The 24,302-nt window shown below is 40.4% G+C and overlaps 1 protein-coding gene across 1 annotated transcript in view; it reads left to right on the top strand.

Moving 5' to 3' along the window:
• Positions 1 to 12,270, top strand: part of CPA3 (carboxypeptidase A3) — a gene marked incomplete at both ends in the record, with an annotated part of 29,054 nt that extends 16,784 nt beyond the window's left edge. The window contains 5 exon segments of the mRNA XM_079767226.1: positions 122 to 232; positions 1,505 to 1,598; positions 2,587 to 2,789; positions 5,856 to 5,940; positions 12,083 to 12,270. Coding sequence (XP_079623352.1) covers positions 122 to 232; positions 1,505 to 1,598; positions 2,587 to 2,789; positions 5,856 to 5,940; positions 12,083 to 12,270 — 681 coding nt within the window.
• Positions 12,271 to 24,302: the final 12,032 nt, after the last annotated feature.

Here is a 24,302-nt window from a genome sequence, read left to right as displayed (position 1 = left end):
GAAATCATGTGACTTTGGGCAAATAACTTAAGGAATGGCAGTTTTACTATTATAACCACAGCTTTCCACATGATAACTAAACTTTACACCAATAGCTTCAGTTTTTCTTTTTATCCCACAGGCAACCAAAACTTATGGGGAAAACAAAATTATGACCAAACTCCTGGACCGAATGAATTTTTATGTTCTTCCTGTGTTCAACATTGATGGGTATATTTGGTCATGGACACAGGAACTGTTCTGTAGTTTCTCTTTTGCATTTAGACAACATATTACTTACTGACTTTAATGCACACTAATTGCTATGCAATAAGTTTAAGATTTGGGTAACTGCCTTGGTAGGTGTTGCTCAATGGTTAGAGCATTGGTGCATGTGCACGCGCGCACACACACACCTAAGGGTCTCGGATTCGATTTCCAGTCAAGGGCACATACCTGAGTTGCAGGTTCCATCTCCCTGCCCAGGTCCTGGCTGTGCAGGAGGCAACCAATCAATGTGTCTCTCTCTCTTTTCCCTCTTCCCACTCCCTTCCACTCTTTCTAAAAATCAGTGGAAAAAATATCCTCAGTGAGAATTAACAAAACAAAAAAATCTCAATTTCAGACTAAGACAAGCAAGATTTCCTAGCTACATAGATGTCTTTGAAATAATATAAAATTTTGGACACAGACAATAGTGTAGTGAAGGCCTGGGAGGGAGGGTATGGGATGGAAGAGGTTAATGGGGAAAAAAGGAGGGGGACATCTATAATACTTTCAACAATAAAAGTAAATTAATAAAAAGAAATAATATGAAATTTTTGCTGCTGAAACTGGTAGTGTGGAAAAAGAAAATAAAGCAGTAATTATAAAAATGTATGTTATATATTTGCTAAAGCATATTTTAGCTAAGAATAAAAGTCATTTAAAGATATTATGAACACATTGACTTCAAAGCAAAAGTCACTGTATTCCATCAACTTGGGACAGAATTTGAGGAGGAATAATTGTATCAAAAAAGAAATTAAAAAGTATCAAAAAAGAAATTAAAAAGTGGCACAGATATCTGTCTGTCTTTTAACAGGATCCTTTATTTCCCTGCTGTTGCTAAACAAGATTAATAACAAACTTCCAGACAAATACTATCTCTTCAAGTCCTTTTCTGAAAAGTATGCTCCTACAGTCACAATTTGACCTGTGTTATATCTGAATCTATACATGGTGAACGATGTAATGAAGTTCTAATTTAAAGTATAGGCAATTTCAGGACATCATTTATCTTTTCTAACACTGAGAACTAATCAACAGTTTTTAAAACTAACTTAGAATATTAATATAAAAAGCAATATTTCTGAAAATATTACGTTATGCAAAAACAATATATTTTTCATTATAATAAAGGGCCTCAGTTTAATTAGATAGATTTCCAGTAAAGCTGTAGACACTTGCAGAGAGGATCTGAAATGATAAACCTGAAAAACGCAAACTGATCTGCTGTAAACGCTTCCATCACCTGATCCTGCAGAAACGCATGTGGAGAAAAAATCTTCCCAAGAACCCAGGCTCCAAGTGCGTCGGCACTGACCTCAACAGGAACTTTAATGCCTCGGGGACTGTGAGTTGACTTGATCTCAAGCAAAAGAGCTATAAAGAGTGTTTAGACACTGAATTTACTTAAACCACCTACTTATTTCAGTAGCTCTGCGGTGTTAATTTTCTAATCTGAAAAATGAAAGATAATCGTCACTCTAATAGAAGTATTATGAATGTTTTGTTGTATGGGAGGAAGTGGGGCATGGGATTGTTTATCAAACCATCTCTCACTTAATATATTTAGCTTGCTGAAATTAAGCACAATCCAGAGGTACAAAAATTCAGATATTCTGAAGAGAGATCTCAGGTGCTTCCTCATCCTGTTCTGGTAACAGCTGAGAAATGCCAGTGATTAAAACTAACATACAGGTAGTTCTTCAGATGTTCAGTGAAAAGAAACATCTGGAGAGAGAGAGTGAAAGGTTTCATGGAAATGCAATAATAATAAGCAAAGACCTGCTACATCAGATGACTTTGTACTTGCTACACAAATATGACTTGATCGTTATATATACTCAAGGAGAAATTACCACTACCCCAATTCATAATATTTTTCATAACCTAACTTTGTTGAAAATACCACCTCAACTTTTAATTCTATTCTATCATAATGAACATGATAGTAGCAGCTTCCCTGATTGAGGGCTGCCTGCTGAAACAGATTGAAGTAACTCGAGCTCAAAGAAAGTAGCCAGCAAGTTAGAGCTGGGGTTGAATTGGAACTGGGTTCTATCTGGCCCCCGGCCCTGGACTGCTTCTGGAGTATTACTCCTGAGACTGGGAAAAGGAGGAGAAATAAACAAGGCTAAGAATGTTCCACTGGGCTAAATCTGTTAGACTCTGAGCTGTGTGTACAAAGTTAGTCTGCAATGACTACCACACCAGAAACACAGAGGGGCCCTGTGAACCTGGGAGACTAACATGCTTAAAGCACTTTGTGAATCCCCATCAGAAGAAGTGGGGCTGTGCTGAGGGGGAGCAGACTGTGATCTCCTCCATCCACGCCCTCCACAGCTTTTCCTGCCACCAAAGACCCATGTGGGGAAACCTATGCAGGTCCCACCCCAGAGTCGGAGAAGGAGACCAAAGCTGTCACTAACTTCATTCTAAGCCACCTGAAATCAATCAGGGGCTACATCACCATGCACTCCTACTCCCAGATGCTATTGTTTCCCTATGGATACACATCAGAATTGCCACCTGACCAGGAGGAACTGGTATGTAGCAAAAATCCTGTGGCATATGTCTTCACACCACCATTGACTTTCAGTCTGTTCTTCATTAACAACTTAGGTTAAATTAAAAGAATTCCACATTTTAATACCAAAGAATAGAACAAATGAAGTTTACCTTGGAGTTAAAAATCATAATCCTTAGATTAATTTTTCATGTGATAAAAGTATCCTACCTAATAATAGACAAATATGCAAATTGACCGTACCTTCGCTATGCCCGCGATTGGCCAGGAGGTGCGAGGGGGTGGGACTCGGGTGGCCGGGGTGGCCAATTGGGCCGGAGGGACGCTGAGCTCACGTTGCCAGCGGCGGCTCCAGCTCAGCGTCTGCACCATGGCTGTGCTGCGGCACAGAAGGGGCCTCTGGGGCAGCGAGCTCACCTCCCACCACGGACCATCAAAAGCAGGGGAGCTGGGTGCCTGTCCGCTCCGGCACCAGGCCTTTCGGAAGCCTCCGCCACGCCGGAGGCTTCTGAAAGGCCTGGTGCACCATTGGACAGGCACCCAGCTCCCCCGCAATCAAAAGCAAAAGCGTGGGAGCTGGGTGCCTGTCCCCTCAGGCACCAGGCCTTTCAGAAGCCTTCGCCGCACTGGAGGCTTCTGAAAGGCCTGGTGCACCAGCGGACATATACCCAGCCACCCCGCGATCAAAAGCAAAAGCGTGGGAGCTGGGTGCCTGTCCCCTCAGGCACCAGGCCTTTCAGAAGCCTTCGCCACCCCAGAGGCTTCTGAAAGGCCTGGTGCACCAGCGGACAGGCACCCAGCTCCCCCGTGATCGAAAGTGAAAGCATGTAGGGGACCCTACATGTGCATGATTCAATCATGCACTGGGCCTCTAGTACAGTTAATAAAAATCTTTCAACATGATTATAAGATAAAGCCAGTAGGAAGAAACGTCTGGGCCATCAGGGTAGAATTCTATAACTACGTAGATAGTTAAACATTTACAATACATCATAATGTAAAAACCACACACAGTAAAAGCCTAATAGAATAGCAAAGACATCTGTTATTCCTATCCCTGAGACACCAGATTTAAGAACGTCTGTTGTATTTTTATTCTCCAGATCAGCTTGGAAATTATATTAATTCTTTTACTATCCAAAGGAAGACTATTACTATCAAAGGATGTTTGTGAAACTTCCTCACTAAGAACTCAGTCTTTTCAGAACTAGAATCCACTAAGCTTCCTTTTCCACTCTATGGAAATTTGTTAGCTTCATAAAAAAAAAAAAAAAAAAAAAGGAATTCTATATATGGATTTCAGTGAATTACAGGAATTGGAAATGTGAATAAATGAATATCCATATAAATAAATAAATATTTTTAATTGCTGTAGAAGAAAAGAAATAAAACAGATAAAATCCAATGTCCCAGATCCCTTGGTAGTTGGCAAATATAACACAGCGAGTAAAAGCTATGGTTCAAATACTACGTCATGAAATTATTTTTAATTTTTTAAGTGATCACAATTGTCATTATGACTTCAGTCAATTGTTTCAGCAAAACAGCATTTAATTTTGAATTGAAGCAGAGATTTGGACCAATCATTAAAACCATCTGTACATATACAACTAAGAAAACATACAAGCAATCTTGGCCCAAGAATCATTTCTTTAACCAAATAGGTGAAAATCTGAATCCATGAGTATTAATAACCTACACAAAGACACAACAATACAATTTCAATCTGCCTTTAAGAAAATGGCATTACAGATTTAAAAAATAGAAATATACACACAAAACTATTTGAATAAAGTAAGAGTTTTTATATAGCAACTAAATTAAGAAAAATGTATTTCTTAATTATATAGACTTAAAAAATCTTCCATTAGAGTACAAATATTTTAGTGACTATATTTCACTAAAGTTTGTTCCAATAAATCATTCTCATAGCACAAAATACTAATGTGTGTTAAAGGTCATGAAATGCTACTCTGGAAATAAAACTCTAATTTCACAGAACTATTTTTTAAATACATTTTTTTATTGATTTCAGAGAAGAATGAAGATTGATTTCAGAGAGGAAGGGAGAGGGAGAGAGAGATAGAAACATCAATGATGAGAGAGAATCATTGATTGGCTGCCTCCAGGGTGCCCCCCACCGGGGATGGAGCTCCCCGACCAGCATCAAACCCAGGACCCTTCAGTCCACAGGCTGATGCTCTATCCACTGAGCAAATCTAGCCAGGGCTCACAGAATTATTTTAAAGAGGTACACCACCTTTCTTCCCTTGGCATGCTAAAATCTGAGGCAGAGGAAGACCTATGGCAATGTGGAACCTATAAAGACAAAGGAAGGAGTGACGAAACAGGCTTGAAAGAGACAAAAATCTGAAGCCAGTGACAGGATGGATGGACCTTGAGAATATTATGCTAATCAAATAAGTCAGTCAGAAAAAGCTAAGAACCATATGATGTCACTCCTATGTAGGTTATAAAACTAAAAATCATAGACACAGACAACAGTATGGTGGTTACCAAAGGAAGGGGGGTAGGGGATAGTAAAGGTTTTAAGGGGCTAAATATATGGTGTTGGAAGATGATTTGACTTTGGATGGTTGGCACACAGTGCAATATACAGACCATGTATCATAGAAATGTACACATGAAACCTATGTGATCTTAGTAACCTATGTCACCCCAATAAATTTAATTTAAAAACATAAAATAAAATACCAAAGCTCAAAGAAAACCAAACTGAAGCCAGAACAAAGTCCGAGAGGAAGAAGAAAGATATGGGTTTTTTTTATAAGAAATGATGGAATAAAGAGATGGAGGAAGTGAGAGAGGGAGGAAGAAAAAAACAAAGAGAAAAGAATGTGTAGAAACACAAAATGAGATATGACATTATTGCAGATAACTGATTCCACATTTAGAAGTCTTCACAATGACAATATATCTTACTGAAAATACATTTCTCGTTTAACCATTTATTTTATTTTGATCTTCAAATGCAAAGTAACCAGTATAATTGACTTTTTAAATCACCAGTAAATTAATGGCATTTACATAGTACCCTAACTTCCTAACTTCCCTTTCTCTATAGGCCAAAGTTGCAAAGATCAGCACCGATGCTTTATCAACTCCATATGCAACCCACTACATCTATGGCCCAATAGCATCAACAATTTGTAAGGTTTTCCTATTACTTACTGTGTCGTTTTCCCTAATTGTTTTTTTATGAATATTTAAGAAAAGTATAGAATTTGTAAATTTGTATTAGAACATTTGGAATTGCTAATTTAACCTTTACTTTTAACAGGTGATTTTAAATCATATGTGAATCTGGGGGATAAAATCTGCGGTTGGTGAGGATATTTTTCTAGAAACAAATTATACTGAACTTTTTACAAGGTTATGAGGTCAAAAGAAGTTATTCAAAACAATTTAGAGTTTAATCCATCCCTCTTCTTGTTCCCATCAGCTACACAATATTTTACTCTCAGGAATGATAAGAATTAATTGGGGCAGAGTTGATACTTCCTTTTTTTTTTTAATCCTCACCCGAGGATGTGTTTTTATTCTGCTTTTTTAGAGAGGGGAAAAAGGAAAGAAATATCAATCAGTTGCCTCCTGTATGTGCCCCTACTGAAGATCAAACCCACATCCTAGGTATGTGCCAGGAGTCGAACCCATAACCTTTTGGTGTACAGGACAACGCTCCAGTCAGCTGAACCACCCAGGAGGGAATACTTTTATTTTTAATCATTTATCTTTAATTGGGTTCTTTCTTACTTAGGCTAGTCTCCCAAGCAAGCATAGTCTTTTTCTGAGCTCCTGATGAGAAAATGGGGAAACCAACAGTTTCAGCCACTTTGACCGTATAAAACCAGTTTCCTATCTCTCACCAGCCCCTTCCTAATGTGTTTAACGGAAATCTATATTGGATTAAGAACGGAGGGTACAGGGCTCTAGTTCTGTAGTTTTATTTTAGTGTCTCAGTACTTCTTACTCTTCCCTATTTCTAGACTTTCTAGTAATTTGCATTTTATATTACTGACTTATATTCCTTACAAGCCAGAAAATAATATATTATTGAGATGCAAAAAGAAGCTACAGAACAGTACCTGTAAACATGACCAAATATCCTCAGAATACCCTATGACTGGGCAATACTTGAACTGCGATTCATTCCCAGGTTTTAACAAAAACCAAAGACCATGATTTTGACCACTATGCATAGATTTTTTTTCCGGTGGTTTTTTTTTTTTTTTTTCAGCTAAAATAACCAGGCTTTTATATTTTCAAGCAATGAAAATACATTCATTTGGTTTTCACCAAAGGCCATTAATTCAGACCCTAGAAAGTGAGATCATGTTTGCTCTTATAGCTAGATCCCATTGGTGTTAATGTGGAAATACTTTAGTAAAAATTGCTTTTTCTCCAAACCATTTACAAGTTTCAGTTCTTAGGCCCAAACTTTATGGAAAATTCCCAATGAAATTACTTACAAAACCTTAACTTCTTAACAAAATTTAATTCCTCAAAAGCAAGAATTATACCAGTACATCCAATCTCCTCTTAGACCACATAATATTTAGCACGGTGCAGGGCATGGTGTCTTAATGAAAGTGGTGTCCTGACTTACCCAAAAAGAGTAAACATGGATTGAAACCTCAAGACTGGACTTGGTATAGCCTGCATCACTCTCTAAAAATAGCCAATATTTTTAGCATAAAGACTGCATTTCATGGACAACTCATCACCACCAAAAACACATGCTTACTTCCATTATACCTTTTAAATGTGTGGATTTCTTGCAATAACTCTACCTGCCATACCTTATAAACCACTTCCCTTGCCCAAGCTGAAAGTATAAACTTTGAACTAACAATTGCCATGAAATTTGAAAACGCTGTAGCCATCACATACAACTTCTAGAGCCAACTTATTGGAGGCTCCTTTTTATGGAATTGGATTAATGACTAAAAAAAAACAAACAGACAAATCCCATTCCTACAGAACATTCAACAGCAATCACTAGTCATTGTCAAAGGGCTGAAGAAAATGTACAATGACACAGCCAATCACCAGCATCCAAACAAATCATGCTGCAACATGCCAGGAATTCATTATACATACAAGTGGAGGACAACAGGATTTCAAAACAAATGATATACCCAGCTACGTGAATGGACAGAAAGCAAAGCAAAGACCAAGAGAACAGACTAGAACACCAGCTTAAAATGGCAGCCTACTTTGTGGATACTGAAAAATAGCAGGGCCAGATAAGCCCCCAGATATGATATAAGAGCAATTCTTACAACCATAAACTGAAAAACTCACAGGTATTCTTAGCATCAAAGAACAAAGGGTTCCAAACAGGAATACATTTTTCAAATGGCAACTAGAAAATCAAAGGATTATTACTCTCACACTTTCCACATCTATACTAGTATATGCAAATTATGAGCAAAGTAGAGCTATGCATTGCATTGCATCACAATCATTTAATTTATGGAGCACCTATCTAATAATTTCCCAGCATTTGGAGCTTTGAGAGATAGGTGAGAAGAGTTAGGACACAAAGATACCATCGCTCCATGCCATCGTGTGTCACTTTCTAAAGGAGAGGATAGGGTGAAGAGGAATTACTATTGTGTACAACTGTGTAGCAGTATTTTAAACTTTGTATTATATGATATTAAAAGATTTTTAAAGGGATTCAGGTTCAAAAAGCATTGCCTCTTTCATACAGGGCTGCAGCAGCTTGATAGGTGTTCAAAACTCTTAGGAGTGATGGCTTTAATAAAGCACCTGATTGAATGTTAAACATTCATGAGAAGTAAGGGGTACAAAATGGTTGACTTGATAAGAATAGAAAATAAAGGCACCACAATTAAAACTTAGTCATTCCGATATCCTGATTGTTACTTAACAAGTCCTGGGATTTGGACAAAGCATCCAGAACTCACCAGTATTTTTCTCTCTTTGAATTGATAGAGATAGAAGAAAAAGAGCATTTTAAAAACCCAAATTGTGGAGAGATCTCTGACCTCCAGAAAAAAAAATAAATGTTTACAATTTAAACCTAAGAAGCAAACACAGCAAATAACTTAAAGCCAAAAAAAAAATTAAACCATAAAAGATTATCTAATTCAGTGGTTTTCAACCTTTTTAATCTCACGGCACACATAAACTAATTATTAAAATTCCTCAGCACAACAAAAATATATTTTTTGCAATCTGACCAAAAAAAAAAAAAGGGGGGGGGGTATAGTTTTGATTCATTCACAGGGGATGGCTATTGTTTTTGTGCAGGCTGTTGTGATTTTCTTATTTGACAATCTAAGAGGAAAGAGCTCAGTACCCCTGACTAAATAGTCAGGTATTGCTTATTTTAAAAATTCTTGTGGCACACCAGTTGAAAATTGTTGATATAATTCATGGTTTTTAAGCCTCACTTCCCTTTAGAGTCATCTGAGGAACTTTTAAAATATACAGGTGATCAGGCCCCACCCCAAAGCAATCTGATCTCATTAATCTGTGCTGGGTCCAGGCACTTGCATTTTTTCTTTCTTTCTTTCTTTCTTTCTTTTTTTTTTTTTTTTTTTTGGAGCACCCAAAGAGATTCTAAGATGAAACTAGATGTGACAACCACTGATCTTATTTAGGTAAATCCCTCATTTATAGACTGTAAAATTGACATACAGAAAGGTTTTATTACTTTAGAGCAGAACAGGAACAAAAATCAGCTTTTCAGACCACAGTCAAATGGTATACCAAGTACTCTGCCACAAGCAGCAATATTTAGATGACAAAATTGGTGTTAAAAGATTGTGAAATGTTTACATTTGCATATTTACAGCATATCCAATCCTTTGCCATCTAGAAATAGTACCTGGTTAGCAAGAATTAAAACCATCCATTTGTGAGTTACATCATGAATTAAAAAGTTAATTTCAAAGTGCCTTTTTTATTGCCTTCCAACACACCAAAATTGCTACATGTGTTCCTATTTCTCAACCTACTGCTGTTTCCCACAATACATCTGGAAAAGAAGAAAATCAAAACCTCAAATTTGTAGCTCACAATACCCAATGTCTATCTACTAAGAGAAATTCAAGCTGAGATTATATTAACAAACAGAAGGGCAGAGAAAATATTTCAACTTATGACCATGTATCTCTAGCTTCAGCTCTTGGTTCAAATAGAATTTTCACTTAGTGTTGATATAAAAGTGCTGGTTATTATATTTAATACATATCAATAACATTTTTTAAAAATACATTAATTTACCAGCATCACTTTTGTGGGTTCCTTTGGTCTAAAACCAAATTCCTAGCTTAGTTCAGTTTTATTTTTACTTGTTTTGATTGTATTACAGTAAGTTCCTTGCACCTAATGTTCTTTGAAAGAAGAAAATTGTTTTAATGTCAACAAAAACATTATCTTGTAAAACTCAATGAAGATTTTTTGTTGGCAGAACTATAGATTGATATATGGTGGGTATAACATAGACAGGTTGAAATTGAAAAATATATATTGTGAAAACATTAATTAAAGAAGGAGTGGCCATATTAAATATCAGATAAAGTAAATTTCAGAGCAAAGAAATTTTCTAGACATTAATAATAATAAAAGAATTAATCCACCAAAAAGATATAATGATTTTATGCAAACCAATTTCGCCTATGATGCTTCTGCCGAAATTTTAAAATTCATTTTTCCAGATTCCTGATTGATCTAAACATATCCTTGTGTCTTTCTTTCTTTTCCCCATCACTACCCTCTGTGAGTTTCTTTTTGTGTTAATGATGTGGATTTTTTCAGCCACGCAGATTGAAATATCACTAATTTTTATAAAATTCTGTGACTTTTCCATTCCAGTGTTTCTTACATGGAGCTCTCAATTCTGTTCCCAGTGTGACGAGTCTATACTAGCTCAGGCTTTTATTGCGCTACTTCCTACCTAGTCTCTACTCTTTTCAGTCCAAATTAACCATCCTAAGTACAGCACAGAAATGGCTGTTACTGCCTCCCAAACAAGTCATTTTGTCCTGACTTATCAGATTTTCGAAGTTTTGCCTACAAACTCTCACAGCTCCCTTTGTTCCAGTACAACTGGATGTCACCGGTCCCTAAAAACTCCTCCATGCTTTTCCATCCTTGTGGTTCACTGACCAGAATGCCTTTCTTACATCTCCATCTGAGAAAATGCACCTTTCTTCAAGGCTCCCCTCCAGTATCACCTCCATCACGGAGGAGCAGGCATTGGGCCTGAAGTGCCATCTTCCTCACCAGCCATATGATCTCTTTTTTCCTTAAAAACTTCATAAAACATTGTACCTTTCCTATGGTATTTATATATTCTGTCTAGTCTCTATTAATGTGCATCTTTGACTTCTCTCACCTAAATTCTAAGTTCTTAAAGACACCAATGGCATCTTCATCTTTCTACTCTGCACCTCCCACCCTCCATAATGCCAAGTAAAGTGAATTATTCATATTAAAGATTCAATAAATACCTGCTGGATAATTTAAGAGCCAATCTTACCTCTTTGCACTGAAATAGGTGTTCTCTCTTTTCTCATCACAGCTTTGAATTCTTAACTTTCAAACCTAAAATGTTAATGTCAATACTTGTCCTGGAATATAAATTATTTTATGTGTAAAAAATACTTTTTTATTACATAAATGCATATTGGTATTTATATGCACTTATACAAACCTTATGTGTATATAACTTCTTGATGTGTCTATATTTTCAATCTTTTTACCAAATAATAACATTTTTAATAAAATTTCATAAAAGTTGACATGGAAAAGTTGAATTAGGGGGTTAAATATATGCTTAAGGTAACTGATTTCCACTTTCTTGGTCTTTTTACTATGAAAAGAGTTTACCTTAGTGACATGAATATAAAGAGACCTGGACTGTTAGAAAGAATGTAATTTTGCCTAGTTTATATGTATAGTTTTCCTTGGTGGGATTTCAGCAACCAGTGACCCCTCCTCAGTGATTTCCTCAGCTGCTTGCCCTGGTTCAGAATGCCTCCCTTGGAGACTGTGTGCCAGGAAACAAACTCAATTTAGAGTGCTGAGCCATGCAAAATATAATTTTGAAAGCACAGCATTTTTTTAAATGTGTGTGAGTATCAAAGCTATGATTATATTTTACATTCTATGTTACACAGACCACTACTCCCATTCATTACTGCAATTAACTGTACACATAATTATTTTTATTGCTAATTTACAACAGTGAATTTCCATTTCAAGACAAACATTAGTATTTGTTTTAATTAAATATTTACTACTTATATTTTACAGACCGAACATCAAGTTCATCTTTAGACTGGGCCTACAACCTGGGCATCAAGCACACATTTGCCTTTGAGCTTCGAGATAAAGGCAAATTTGGTTTTCTACTTCCAGAATCTCAGATAAAGTCAACCTGCAAAGAGACCATGCTAGTTGTCAAATTTATTGCCAAGTATATCCTTCAGCATACTTCCTGAAGAATCACCCTCAATTTGGAATAAGCCATTAATTCTCCTTTGTGCCTTTCACCAGAATGTCAGTCTTCAATTATCCCTGAATAAAACGTCCACATCACCTGACTCTTGCTCATTTAAGTCCTATGTTATTTCTTTTTGCTTTTACTTCCTCTCAGTAAGAACTTATCAAATAGCTTTAAACAAAAGCTTTTAACTACCTCTCTTTGCTCCAAGTAAAGTTTGAACCCAGCAAAAAGTATTATTTTTACTATTTTCAAAGGTGATATTACAGTGGGTCACAGGAAAGAGATAAGAACCCTCGGGTTCTCCAGAATCAGATTTTCACAGATTTTCATCATTTTATGTGCTAACAGAGCAAAAATAAAACACATTCCAAAATGCATGTTGTTTTTTATAAAGTATCCTCTCTAATAAAATGGTAATATGCAAATTAACCATCACTCTGCTACATAAGCCACGCCCACCAGCCAAGCCACACCCACCAGCCAATCAGGGCGAGTATGCAAATTAACCCCAATCCAAGATGGCTACAGCCACAGAGAGCAAGGTTTCCCAGGTAACAGAGCAAGCCAAGCTTTCCATAGCCGTTGCAGGCCTAAGCCTCCACTCAAGCTACAAAGTTTCAATTATAGAAGGTAAACAAATTCAAACAAATGGCGGCAGAATGGAGCTTGAGAGAGCAGGCCAGGGTTGCCTGCGGCAACAGGGGAAGCAAAGCTTTCCGCACACCCTGGCCGGGCTCACCCGCTTAAGGCTACAAAGTTTCAATTGTAGAAGGTGAATTAACTGCCACAGAAATGGCTGCCGGAGCCCCAGGCTTGGCTCTGCTCCAGGCTACAAAGTTTCAATTGTAGAAGGAAAATAAATTCCAGATACCAGGGCCTCCCCTTGGGTTGCCAGGGGGCGTGGCCAGCCTGCAAACCACCACAGGCCCCTCGCTCAGGCCGCCCCACACCCCAAGGGAACCCTCACCCTTATCTGTGACACCCTTCAGGGCAAACCAGCTGGCCCCCAACCGTGCACCAGGCCTCTATCCTATCTAATAAAAGAATAATATACAGATTGATCATCACTGCAACACACAATATAGCTGTCCCCATGTGGTCACAGATCCTGCCCCCATGTAGACACAAGATGGGCACCACAAGATGGCCAGCAGGAGAGGGCAGTTGGGAGGCATCCGGCCTGCAAGGGAGGGCAGTTGTGAGGGACCAGGCCTGCAAGGGAGGGCAGTTGAGAGGGACCAGGCTTGCAAGGGAGGGCAGTTGGAGGTAATCAACCCTGCAGGAGAGGGCAGTTAGGGGTGACCAGGCTGGCAGAGGAGGGAAGTTGGGGGCAAACAGGCTGGCAGGGGAGCAGTTAAGCATCAACCAGGCTGGCAGCAGAGTGGTTAGGGGGTGATCAGGCTGGCAGGCAGAAGCGGTTAGGGGCAATCAGGAAGGCAGGCAGGCAAGCAGTTGGGAGCCAGCAGTCCTGGATTGTGAGAGGGATGTCCGACTGCCCGTTTAGGCCCGATCCGGGCCTAAACGGGCAGTCGGACATCCCTCCAGGAGTCCCAGATTGGAGAGGGTACAGGCTGGGCTGAGGGACAACCCCCCGCCGTGCATGAATTTCATGCACCGGGCTTCTAGTATTCTCTATATTCCTCTACTAGCATTAACAATCATGTACTGTTTCTCATGCATTCTGTTAATAAGAAAATATCTTCAATTTTCAAAAACGTATTTTTCTTATATATGTATAGTTTTAAATACAAGTAAACATTATATATTCACAACAGCAAAGGATGGCCTCGTGTTATCAGTGGTGAGTTCTCTTCGCCCCCACCTATTGCTGATGGAAGTGGGCTTCTTTCAATGTCATGAGAAAAGGAATTCTTGAAGACTTGCATGGGAGAATGAGTGATATTTATTTGCATGGAATTAAATCCCTGGGTTTCCAAGGTCCCATCTCCCTCCATCCCACCAGGGGAAAAGTCCAGTGTGTCTTCAGCAGGGCTAGGATTAAAGCCATTGCCCAGTTTCTGCTCCATATTTGTACAGTCCAGTCCAGCATCTGGCTAGGTTATTTTGTATTTCCACCATTGCATGTGGGGCCCAAATTCCAGTGCTTGCAGAGGCTGCACCCCCTCTAGCCAATTACATTTGTTCCCAGGTTAGGCTGACAGGCAAGTATTTTCCCTATGTCACCCCGACTTTACTTCAGAGAATTCCATCTCCCCTTTGTTGGGCCCCTTCCCCCAGGGATCTGAAGGGAATGGACAGGTGGTTTCCTGGGGAGTATAAAGTTGCAGATTCCTGGTGAAGCTGCCTAGATGACCATGAATGTCTGCCCTGTCTTTTGCTTTCTTCCTATTATTAATAACTAGAGGCCCAGTGCATGAAAACTGTGCACTGGTAGGGTCTCTAGCAGCTGGCAGCGGCCAGCTGGGGCCTCCCTCCCTTCCCCCAGCTGCCTGCTGCCCGTCAGGGCCTCCCTCCCTTCGCCCAGCCAGCCCCGCCCCCTGGTTGAACTCCCGGAAGAACTCATGGTCAAGGGGACAATTTGCATACTATGCTTTTATTATATAGGACTAGCTAATTACAAACAGTTACACTAGCAGGAAATAAAGGGGTTCATATAGAGATGAATCTCAGTGCTTTAAACAGCTAGTTCCCATCAATATAATATGCATTAAGTTCAAAACAGTTTAATTTAGCCTGTCATAACCAGAGGGAGCTACCTGCCAAAACCTCTTTGCAGTTAAAGACACAGCCAAGACAGTCTGGTCGGCTGTGAGCCCTGCCCCCATAATGAATAGAAAGGAAGCCTGGAGATGTAGTAGAAGTTGAAGAGATAGACAGTCATGCTGACCAAGGCCAATCAGAGTATTATTGCATTTATACTGTTTATAATGCTATTGTTTAAAAGAGTGTCACAAAATGTCTTTTCCTAAACCTTAATTCTTTAATACTTCATCATGTGAAATCATTGGTGTCTACATTCCAGAAATCAAGAACACAGATGCCTAATAGAATTTGAAACCAAGTAAAAAGTTCCTTAATTTCCTATAAACTTGCTTTTCAGAACACTCTGAATAAAATTTTTGAGGACCCATAAGATCCTGAGAAACGAGGTCAACAAATAATCTGGGACACTCCTCATGAATCTTTTAGGGACCATAAAAGAACATATACTATCAAACCTACAGGTGATAGTGTTTCTGATAGTTATGAGGTAGATAAAAGTTTCCCATGTAAAACTGTCTGGGGGAAACCAATATGAACTAACAAAATCTATATATCTATATATATAAAAGCCAAGCTACCTGAATGATGGAACGACTGGAATGACCGGTTGCTATGATGCACGCATGGTGGCCAACCGGCCCGATCAGGGGCCCCTTGATTGGCCCCCAACACCCCAACCTCCCACAGCCCCTCCCCACTGCCGACCCCACCCCCAATTGGCCTCCCCACCCTGATCAGGGGTGGGGCCAGCTGACCAACCTCCTGTGTCCCCTCCCCACCTGCTGCCGGCCTGGCCCTGATCAGCCCCCATCGAGGCAGGCTGGCTGGACTTCACCTGTGCACGAATTCGTGCACTGGGCCTCTAGTTGCTTTATAAGTGAAGAGGGGGAAAAAATGACAAAAGTAAGAAATTAAAAGACAAAACTGTGGTTGAGATTAAATTGTTCCTTATAAAAATATAATACTATACCTAAATATTTAGCATTCAAAACTGGCTCAGAACATGGAAATGTAAATTTGTTCCATTGAACATGTCATTTGGGAATTATTCACTCACTCACACTTGCATACTCAACTGAGAAAGAACTGAAATAAATTCTAACCTTAAGCCGAAACCGGTTTGGCTCAGTGGATTGAGCGTCGGTCTGCGGACTGAAAGGTCCCAGGTTCGATTCCGGTCAAGGGCATGTACATTGGTTGCGGGCACATCCCCCATAGGGGGTGTGCAGGAGGCAGCTGGTCGATGTTTCTCTCTCATCGATGTTTCTAGCTCTCTATCCCTTTCCCTTCCTCTCTGTAAAAAATCAATAAAATATATTTAAAAACAAATTCTAACCTTAAAATTTACATAATTCCATTGGGTGTATAGATGGAGGAGGTGAGAAGATAATACCAATTGTTTAATATCATCCTGTGTTCATCCATTATTCAGTTTACAAAGGACACAAAAGGTTTACGCCCTATGTTATTAAGCAATTATGCAGTTTAACATTTATTTCCTCAATCAGCGAAAAATCATTTGAGTAAAAAATAAAAAAAATTCTAACAAAACCATTCTTTATCTTAATTAAATAGCTTTTGCATGGTATCTAGGGAATTTTGCTTTTTTGACTGCATATAAATTGTGAAAATAAATAGGCAAAGAAAAATAGCCATGTTAAAATTAAAAACTAAAACTTTATGGGGAAGTTTTAGGACTCAGTGTTGTGAGTCTTCCCTTGTCATTCTTCATTTACCAGTAATGTGGGAGCCCCTTTCACGTCCCGCGTGTTTCAGGGTTCCCGTTCAGGTCCAGTTTCTGGAGAAGGCCGCAATCACAATGAAATGAGAGTGGAAAAGAGTTAATTTGGGTAAATGGGGGGCCAGGCGGGAGTCCACCTCTATGGGGAGGACTCCCACTGCTCTGGCCTTGCTATCCCTTTTATTGAGGTTCTGAGATACACCCATATCCTTTAGGCAGGAAATTCCAATAATAGACAATCAGCAGAAATTTACATATGATTAACAGGTGAGAGTTGCTTTAACTACCAATGTCTCAACTAAACAATGAGTGAATAGCTCCGACCATTCAGAGCGATTAAGGTTGACCAGCCTTCCGGATTCCCTTTTCACATTTAACTACCAATGTCTCAACTAGACAATGAGTGAATAGCTCTGACCATTCAGAGCGATTAAGGTTGACCAGCCTTCCGGATTCCCTTTTCACATTTAACTACCAAGTGACAATGTTCTGTTTCCGGCACAGTAAGAGCACTTTGTACCCAAATTACAATTTATGCTGTCTCTTATAATATGTCTCACACACAAAAAATCTTCTAAATCATTCCTTTTCTAGTTTTCTTACTAACAAATTCTCTCAAGGGACATTGTTTTATATTTTGATTTTTTTTTTTTTCTGGCAATGGTCTATTGGCTAAGACACACATCTCCATTATATAAGAAAATATAGGGTGGGGGATGTAAGAGAGGAGAAAGGGGGGATAAATGTTGATAGAAAGAGACTTGACTTGGGGTTGTGAACACACAATACAATGCACAGATGATGTATTATAGAATTATGCACCTGAAAATTATATAATTTTATTAACCAACTAGTGCCCCAGAGCATGGATTCATGCACATGGAAAGGAAATTAATTAGAAGGTGGCCAGCAGGGCGGGACTGAATACATCCTGGAGCCAACCTCCCACGGTCCCTCCCCGGCCGGCCGCACCTGGGGTAGTGCCGTGCCTCAAAGGGCATCTGCGGAGTGAGCAGGGTCCCTCTGGCAGGTGAGGGTCCCTTGGCTTGGCCTGTGGGGATAAGGCTGAAATTGGCTCTCCGACATCCCCTGAGGGGGTCCCAGATTGTGAGAGGGTGGTTCTTGGGTGACACACCCTACAATCGGGCTTCCTCCTCTCTGGTTCCAGGGTACATCACCCAAGAACCACAGCTGCCAAGTCACCACAGCTTGACAGCTCCTGTGTTGAGCGTCTGCTCCCTGGTAGTCCGTGCACATCATACCTACTGGTTGGTTGGACAGTCAGATGGTCACTTAGCCTTTTATATGTCACCCCAACAAATTCAATAAAAAAGTAAAAAAAGAAATGATCTTACTGATTATTTTTACTAATATAAATAACTTTGAGTATCCAATGGGTATTATGACTCCAAATTGATTTTAAAATGTCTTATCAGAAGTATCTTCTCCGCATCCTACACATTGGATACACCACGGAAGTGCTCATTGGCTAAGTAAACAACAAGCTTATTGACAAGAGTTTGTTTCTCATCCTATCTAATAAAACAGTACTATGCAAATCATCACTCCGCTACACTCACAAGCCACGCCCACCAGCCATGCCCACCAGCCAATCAGAAAGCAAATATGCAAATACACCTAACCAAGATGGCTGCAGCCTCAGAGATCATTGGTTGTTGGAACCGGGCGATTGGAGCAGAAGATCAGAGGAAGATCGGAGCCAGCGGGGGTCCCCCACAGGTGATCAGAGCCAGCTGGGGTCCCCTGCAGGCGATCAGAGCCACCTGGGGGTCCCTGCCCAGGGCCCGAGCCTCAGCCAGAGGCTTGCGGCATTGGCTGGGGGTGGAGCCCCCCCCCCATGGGAGCCAGCTGGGGGTCCCTGCCCAGGGCCCGAGCCTCAAACAGAGGCTTGCGGCATTAGCTGGGGGCATAGTGGGGCGATCAGAGCCAGCTGGGGGTCCTGCCCAGAGCCCAAGCCTTGGCCAGAGACTTGCAGCCTTGGCCATTGGGGCGGAGCCTGGCGATCGGAGCCAGCTGGGGTCCCCTGAGGGCGATCAGAGCCAGCTGGGGGTCCCTACCCAGAGCCCAAGCCTCGACCAGAGGCTTGCAGCCTTGGCCTTGGATGGAGCTGGGCGATAGAGCCAGCTGGGGGTCCCTGCTGGTGATCGGAGCCAGCTGGGGGTCCCTGCCCAGAGCCCAAGCCTCGACCAGAGGCTTGCGGCCTTGGCCTTGGATGGAGCTGGGCGATAGAGCCAGCTGTGGGTCCCTGCCCAGAGCCCAAGCCTCTGCCAGAGGCTTGCGGCCTTGGCTGGGGGTGGAGCCAGCTGGGGGTCCCTGCCCAGGGCCCGAGACTCAAACAGAGACTTGAGGCCTTGGCCAGGGGCAGAGCCTGGCAATCGAGCCAGCTGGGGGTCCCCTGCCAAGGGCTGGAGGCTTTAGGCCTTGGCAGGGGCGGAGCCAGAGATCACTGGAGATAGGTGTGAACTACAGAGGAAATACCTTTTCTGACCGCTCATTGGCTAAGCTCCCTGTATGCCACCGGTAATATTCTTAGTAACTTGGGTATAAGAATCCAAAAAGGTGATCTAGGGCTTTTCCACCACACTCCTGGAGAAAAAAACGAAGGTCTGCTGCTGGAGGGCTAAGAAATGTCATAACCTGCCCTACACGGTTTGACTCAGTGGATAATGTCTAGGTTTGCCAACCGCAGAGTCCAGGTTAGATTCTGATCAAGGGCATGTACCTAAGTTGCAGGCTCCTCCCTGGCTGGGGCCCAGGTCAGGGCTCATGAAGGAGGCAAGCAATCTAAGTATTCCTCTCACTTTGATGTTTCTCTCTGTCTTTCCCTTTCTCTTTCACATTCTCTAAAAGTCAATGGAAACATATACTCAGGTGAGGATAAAAAAAAAAAAAAGAAAGAAATGTCATATTCTATGAAAGACACATCTTGAAAATGCCTAAAGAAAGTTGTCATTTTTTCTTGGTGAAGGGACTGGAGTCCGTGTTGATGAAAACACCTTGGTGGCTGCAGTGGCTCCAGCAGAGGGGTGATGGGGCTGGTGCCTTTCCCTGATCAGCCTGGTTGTCTCTCACAAAGGGAGGCCAGACTGCGGCTTAGCCCGCTCCTTATGGTGAGCGGGCCTAAGCCGTCAGTAGGACATCCCCTGAGGGCTCCCAATATGTGAGAGGGGGCAGGCTGGGCTGAGGAGACACCCCCCCACACACCCCCAGCGCACGAATTTCGTGCACCGGGCCCCTAGTCTAAGATAAACATCTATGTATGATTTTCTTTAGATATAAAAATAAACAAGTAATTCCCAGAGAAATTTACAATAGGTCACTGAGAATATATAACTTTTCTCTGTTCTGAGGTTCTCCCCTAGCAACTTGTTCTCATAAAAGTGTTTGAATTACTTTGGTCATTCCAAATGGATGGACATTGGGTCTCATATATATTTGAAAGTTCAGAGTAAACCTTAAATGTTCTCAACACATACAAGAAGACATAATTATTGAGGTGATCAAGGATTTAAATAACCTTGTTGTGATAATCATTTCACAGCATATACATGTACCAAATCATCAGGTTAAACACCTTAAATTATACAATGTCTATGTCAATTGTATCTCAATAAAGCGGGAGAAGAAAATATGTGGTTCTTATAATACTACTAGAGGCCCGTACACGAAATTTGTGCACTGGGAGGGGGGGTGTCCCTCAGCCCAGCCTGCACCCTCTCCAATCTGGGACACCTCTGGGGATGTTCACAGGGATAGGGCTCAAACTGGCAAACAGATATCCCTCCCACAATCCGGGACTGCTGGCTCCTAACCGCTCGCCTGCCTGTCTGCCTGATTGCCCCTAACTGCTTCTGCCTGCCAGCATGATCACCCCCTAACCACTCCCCTGCCGGCCTGATTGACGCCTAACTGCTCCCCTGCTGGCCCAATCGCACCCAACTGCCCTCCCCTGCCAGCCAGATTGCCCACAACTTCCCTCCTGTGCTGGCCAGATCGTCCACAACTGCCCTCCCCTGCAGGCCTAGTCACCCCCAACTGCCCTCCCCTGCTGGCCAGGTCACCCCTAACTGCCCTCCCCTCCCAACCTGCTCACCCCCAACTACCCTCTCCTGTCAGCCATCTTGTGGTGGCCATCTTGTGATGACATGGGGGTGGCCATCTTGTGACAACATGGGGACAGTTATCTTGTGATGACGCGAGGGCGAGTTGCCACCTAGGCTTTTATTAGTATAGTTGATATTGTAGCTGCACATGTTACAATATTTTAAGGCAACTTTACATATTTTCACTAAAAAAATTAACCCATTGATATAGGAGAAGGAGTAGTATTCTACCATTTAGTGAAGAAATAATTTATAGAGAATTATATGAAGTTCAGATTACCTCTGGTTGTAGAAGACGCCTCCTTTTCATTCAACTAGTGACAGAAAATTATGAGTGGAACTCAAATTAGGAGTAACAAATATATGCAACCTTCCAAATTAGAAGGTTTTATTACATAAAACCACATTAAAAGCAACAGCATTTACTAAGTAGTGCAGCTAATATGAATACATGGCAATATTTCAAAGATTATGCCTTTACAATTCCTAGTCCTTTTCAACACAATTGTATTTCATGATAAAAATATCAAGTCATTTTTCTGTAATGAGTAGAAATGAGTCATAATAGCATCTTGACAATCTTCGCAGCATATAGGCTACTGTCAGAAATTCCTTAGGCAAAGCTTTTGGAGAGTCTCTTGCATTTCATTGTCACAAAACCCATTATACCAAGACAGATCTCAGCCTGCCTGAGTAACATCTATGTGAGGGTTATAATTTTGTCATAAAAATTTAGTCTCACATGAACTTAGCATAAAAGGTCTCCGTCCAGAAAATAGAATGGAAATGGATATATTATCATTTGAACTGCTCTTCTGCTCACTTATCCTTCAATTACAAGCTTTAAGTTCACTGGTGTCAAGAGGTTAAACCAGAAAAATGTAAAACATTTTTTGAAATATGTGAGGGAAATTTGATACTTAATGTTCCAAATGTATTATCATTGCCATGGTATCACTGAAGTGTGCTATTGACTCATTTTACACTATAGATTCATGAAACAAAGAAAAAATTTATATCGTTCATTTCATATATAAAAGAAATAACAAGAACTCAGGTTTATTTTCTTATTTTAAATTGTCCAATTTCTGTTTTATTAAATCTTTGCTTTATAAAACTTAACAAGAGGTAATTAAATTTTAATGGGGCAAAGTGTGGGGGGTGAGGAGAAAAAGTTTGGAGAATTATAATCACCCTGGCAGTAATAATCATATGAAAGTAGCATTTGCATAGCACTGGGTAATTTAAAAATTGCCCTCACGTGCATATCTGCGTTTGATCACAACTCTATGAGCCTGAGTTGAGGGGAGGCTATTGGTAATCCACATTTTATATATTAGAAACCATGATGCAAAGTACTTAAGTGATTTGCATATATAAAGTTGCAAATTGAAACTAGATCTTCACACTTCAAAATTCAAATTATTTTCATTATACCACATTGTCCAATGGTCATAACTTCTGTAGAAGGCAGAGAGAAAAAGAGGCTATCTAATGTGTGAGTCGTCATTTTAAGTTCCCTCTTCTTGATGATCTAGATTAGGGATTCTCATACTTGAACGCATATTGCAATCACCTGAGAAGCTTATTAAAATACAGATTGCTGCCCTGACCGGTTTGGCTCAGTGGATAGAGCATCGGCCTGCGGACTGAAAGGTCCCAGGTTCAATTCCGGTCAAGGGCATGTACCTTGGTTGCGGGCACATCCCCAGTAGAGGGTGTGCAGGAGGCAGCTGATTGATGTGTCTAACTCTCTATCCTTCTTCCTTCCTCTCTGTAAAAAGTCAATAAAATATATTTTTAAAATAAATAAATAAAGTACAGATTGCTGAGCCCCTCCCCCAGAGTTTCTGAACCAATAGGTCTGGGATACAGTGCAATATTCTCATGTTTAACAAGTTCTCAGGTAATGCTGATGTTGCTGGTGCAAGAACCACACTTGGAGAACCACTGATATAAAAAAATTCTAAAATTTATTTCTACTTTTTTTTGTTTTGTTTTGTTAACCTTTCTACTTTTCAATATTTTTTTCAACAATTTTAGTGATCTTTGCAGTTTATTTGAAAAAGTAATTTACTCACAGGTTTTATCTTCAATTAAAATTGTAGCCCTGGCCGGTGTGGCTCAGTGGATAGAGTGTCGGCCTGCGGACTGAAGGGTCCCAGGGCATGTACCTTGGTTGAGGGCACATCCCCAGTAGGAGGCGTGCAGGAGGCAGCTGATAGATGTTTCTCTCTCATTAATGTTTTTAACTCTCTATCCCTCTCCCTTCCTCTCTGTAAAAAATCAATAAAATATATTTTTTTAAAAATTGTAGAATGAGAATAAAATAGATAAAATAGGGGATATATTCCTAGAAGTGGGATTACTGGGTCAAATGGCAGTTCCATTTTTAACTTTTTGAGGAAACTCCATACTGTCTTCCACAGTGGCTGCACCAGTCTGCATTCCCACCAGCAGTGCACGAGGGTTCCTTTTTCTCCGCATCCTCTCCAGCACTTGTCCTTTGTTGATTTGTTGATGATAGCCATTCTGACAGGTGTGAGATGGTACCGCATTGTCATTTTGATTTGCATCTCTCAGATAATTATGACTTTGAGCATGTTTTCATATGTCTCTTGGCCTTCCTTCTGTCTTCTTTCAAAAAGTTTTTATTTAGGTCTGTTGCCCATTTTTTTATTGGATCATTAACTTCCTTTTATTAAGTTGTATGAATTCTCTGTAAATGTTGGAGATTAAACCTTTATCAGAGATAACATTGGCAAATATGTTCTCCCATACAGTGGGCTTTCTTGTTGTTTTGTTGATGGTTTCTTTTGCTGTTCAAAAGCTTTTTATTTTGATGTAGTCCCATTTGTTTATTTTCTCTTTAGTTTCCATTGCCCTGGGAGCAGTACCGGTGAAGAAATTGCTTCCGCATATGTCTGAGATTTTGCTGCCTGTGGATTCCCCTAGTATTTTTATGGTTTCCTGTCATATGTTTAAGTCCTTTATCCATTTTGAGTTTATTTTTGTGTATGGTATAAGTTGGTGGTCTAGCCCAGTAATCCCACTCCTAGGAATATATCCTAAGAAACTAGAAACACCAATCAGAAAAGATATATGCACCCCTATGTTCATAGCAGCACAATTCACCATAGCTAAGATTTGAAAACAGCCTAAATGCCCATCAGCAGATGAATGGATTAGAAAACTATGGTACATCTACACAATGGAATACTATGCTGCTATAAAAAAGAAGGAATTCTTACCATTTGCAGCAAAATGGATGGACCTGGAGAGCATTATGCTAAGTGAAATAAGCCAGGCAATGAAAGAAAAATACCACATGATCTCACTCATTTATGGATAATAAAGAACACTATAACCTGATGAACAAAAAGATAGATACAGAGGCAGTAAAGCATGGAACAGACGGTCAAATTACAGCGCGAAGGC

This window comes from Cnephaeus nilssonii (genome assembly GCF_951640355.1).
Source record: "Cnephaeus nilssonii genome assembly, chromosome: 3".
Classification (NCBI taxonomy): Eukaryota; Metazoa; Chordata; class Mammalia; order Chiroptera; family Vespertilionidae; genus Cnephaeus; species Cnephaeus nilssonii.
This window is presented reverse-complemented; position numbering and strand designations above follow the sequence as displayed.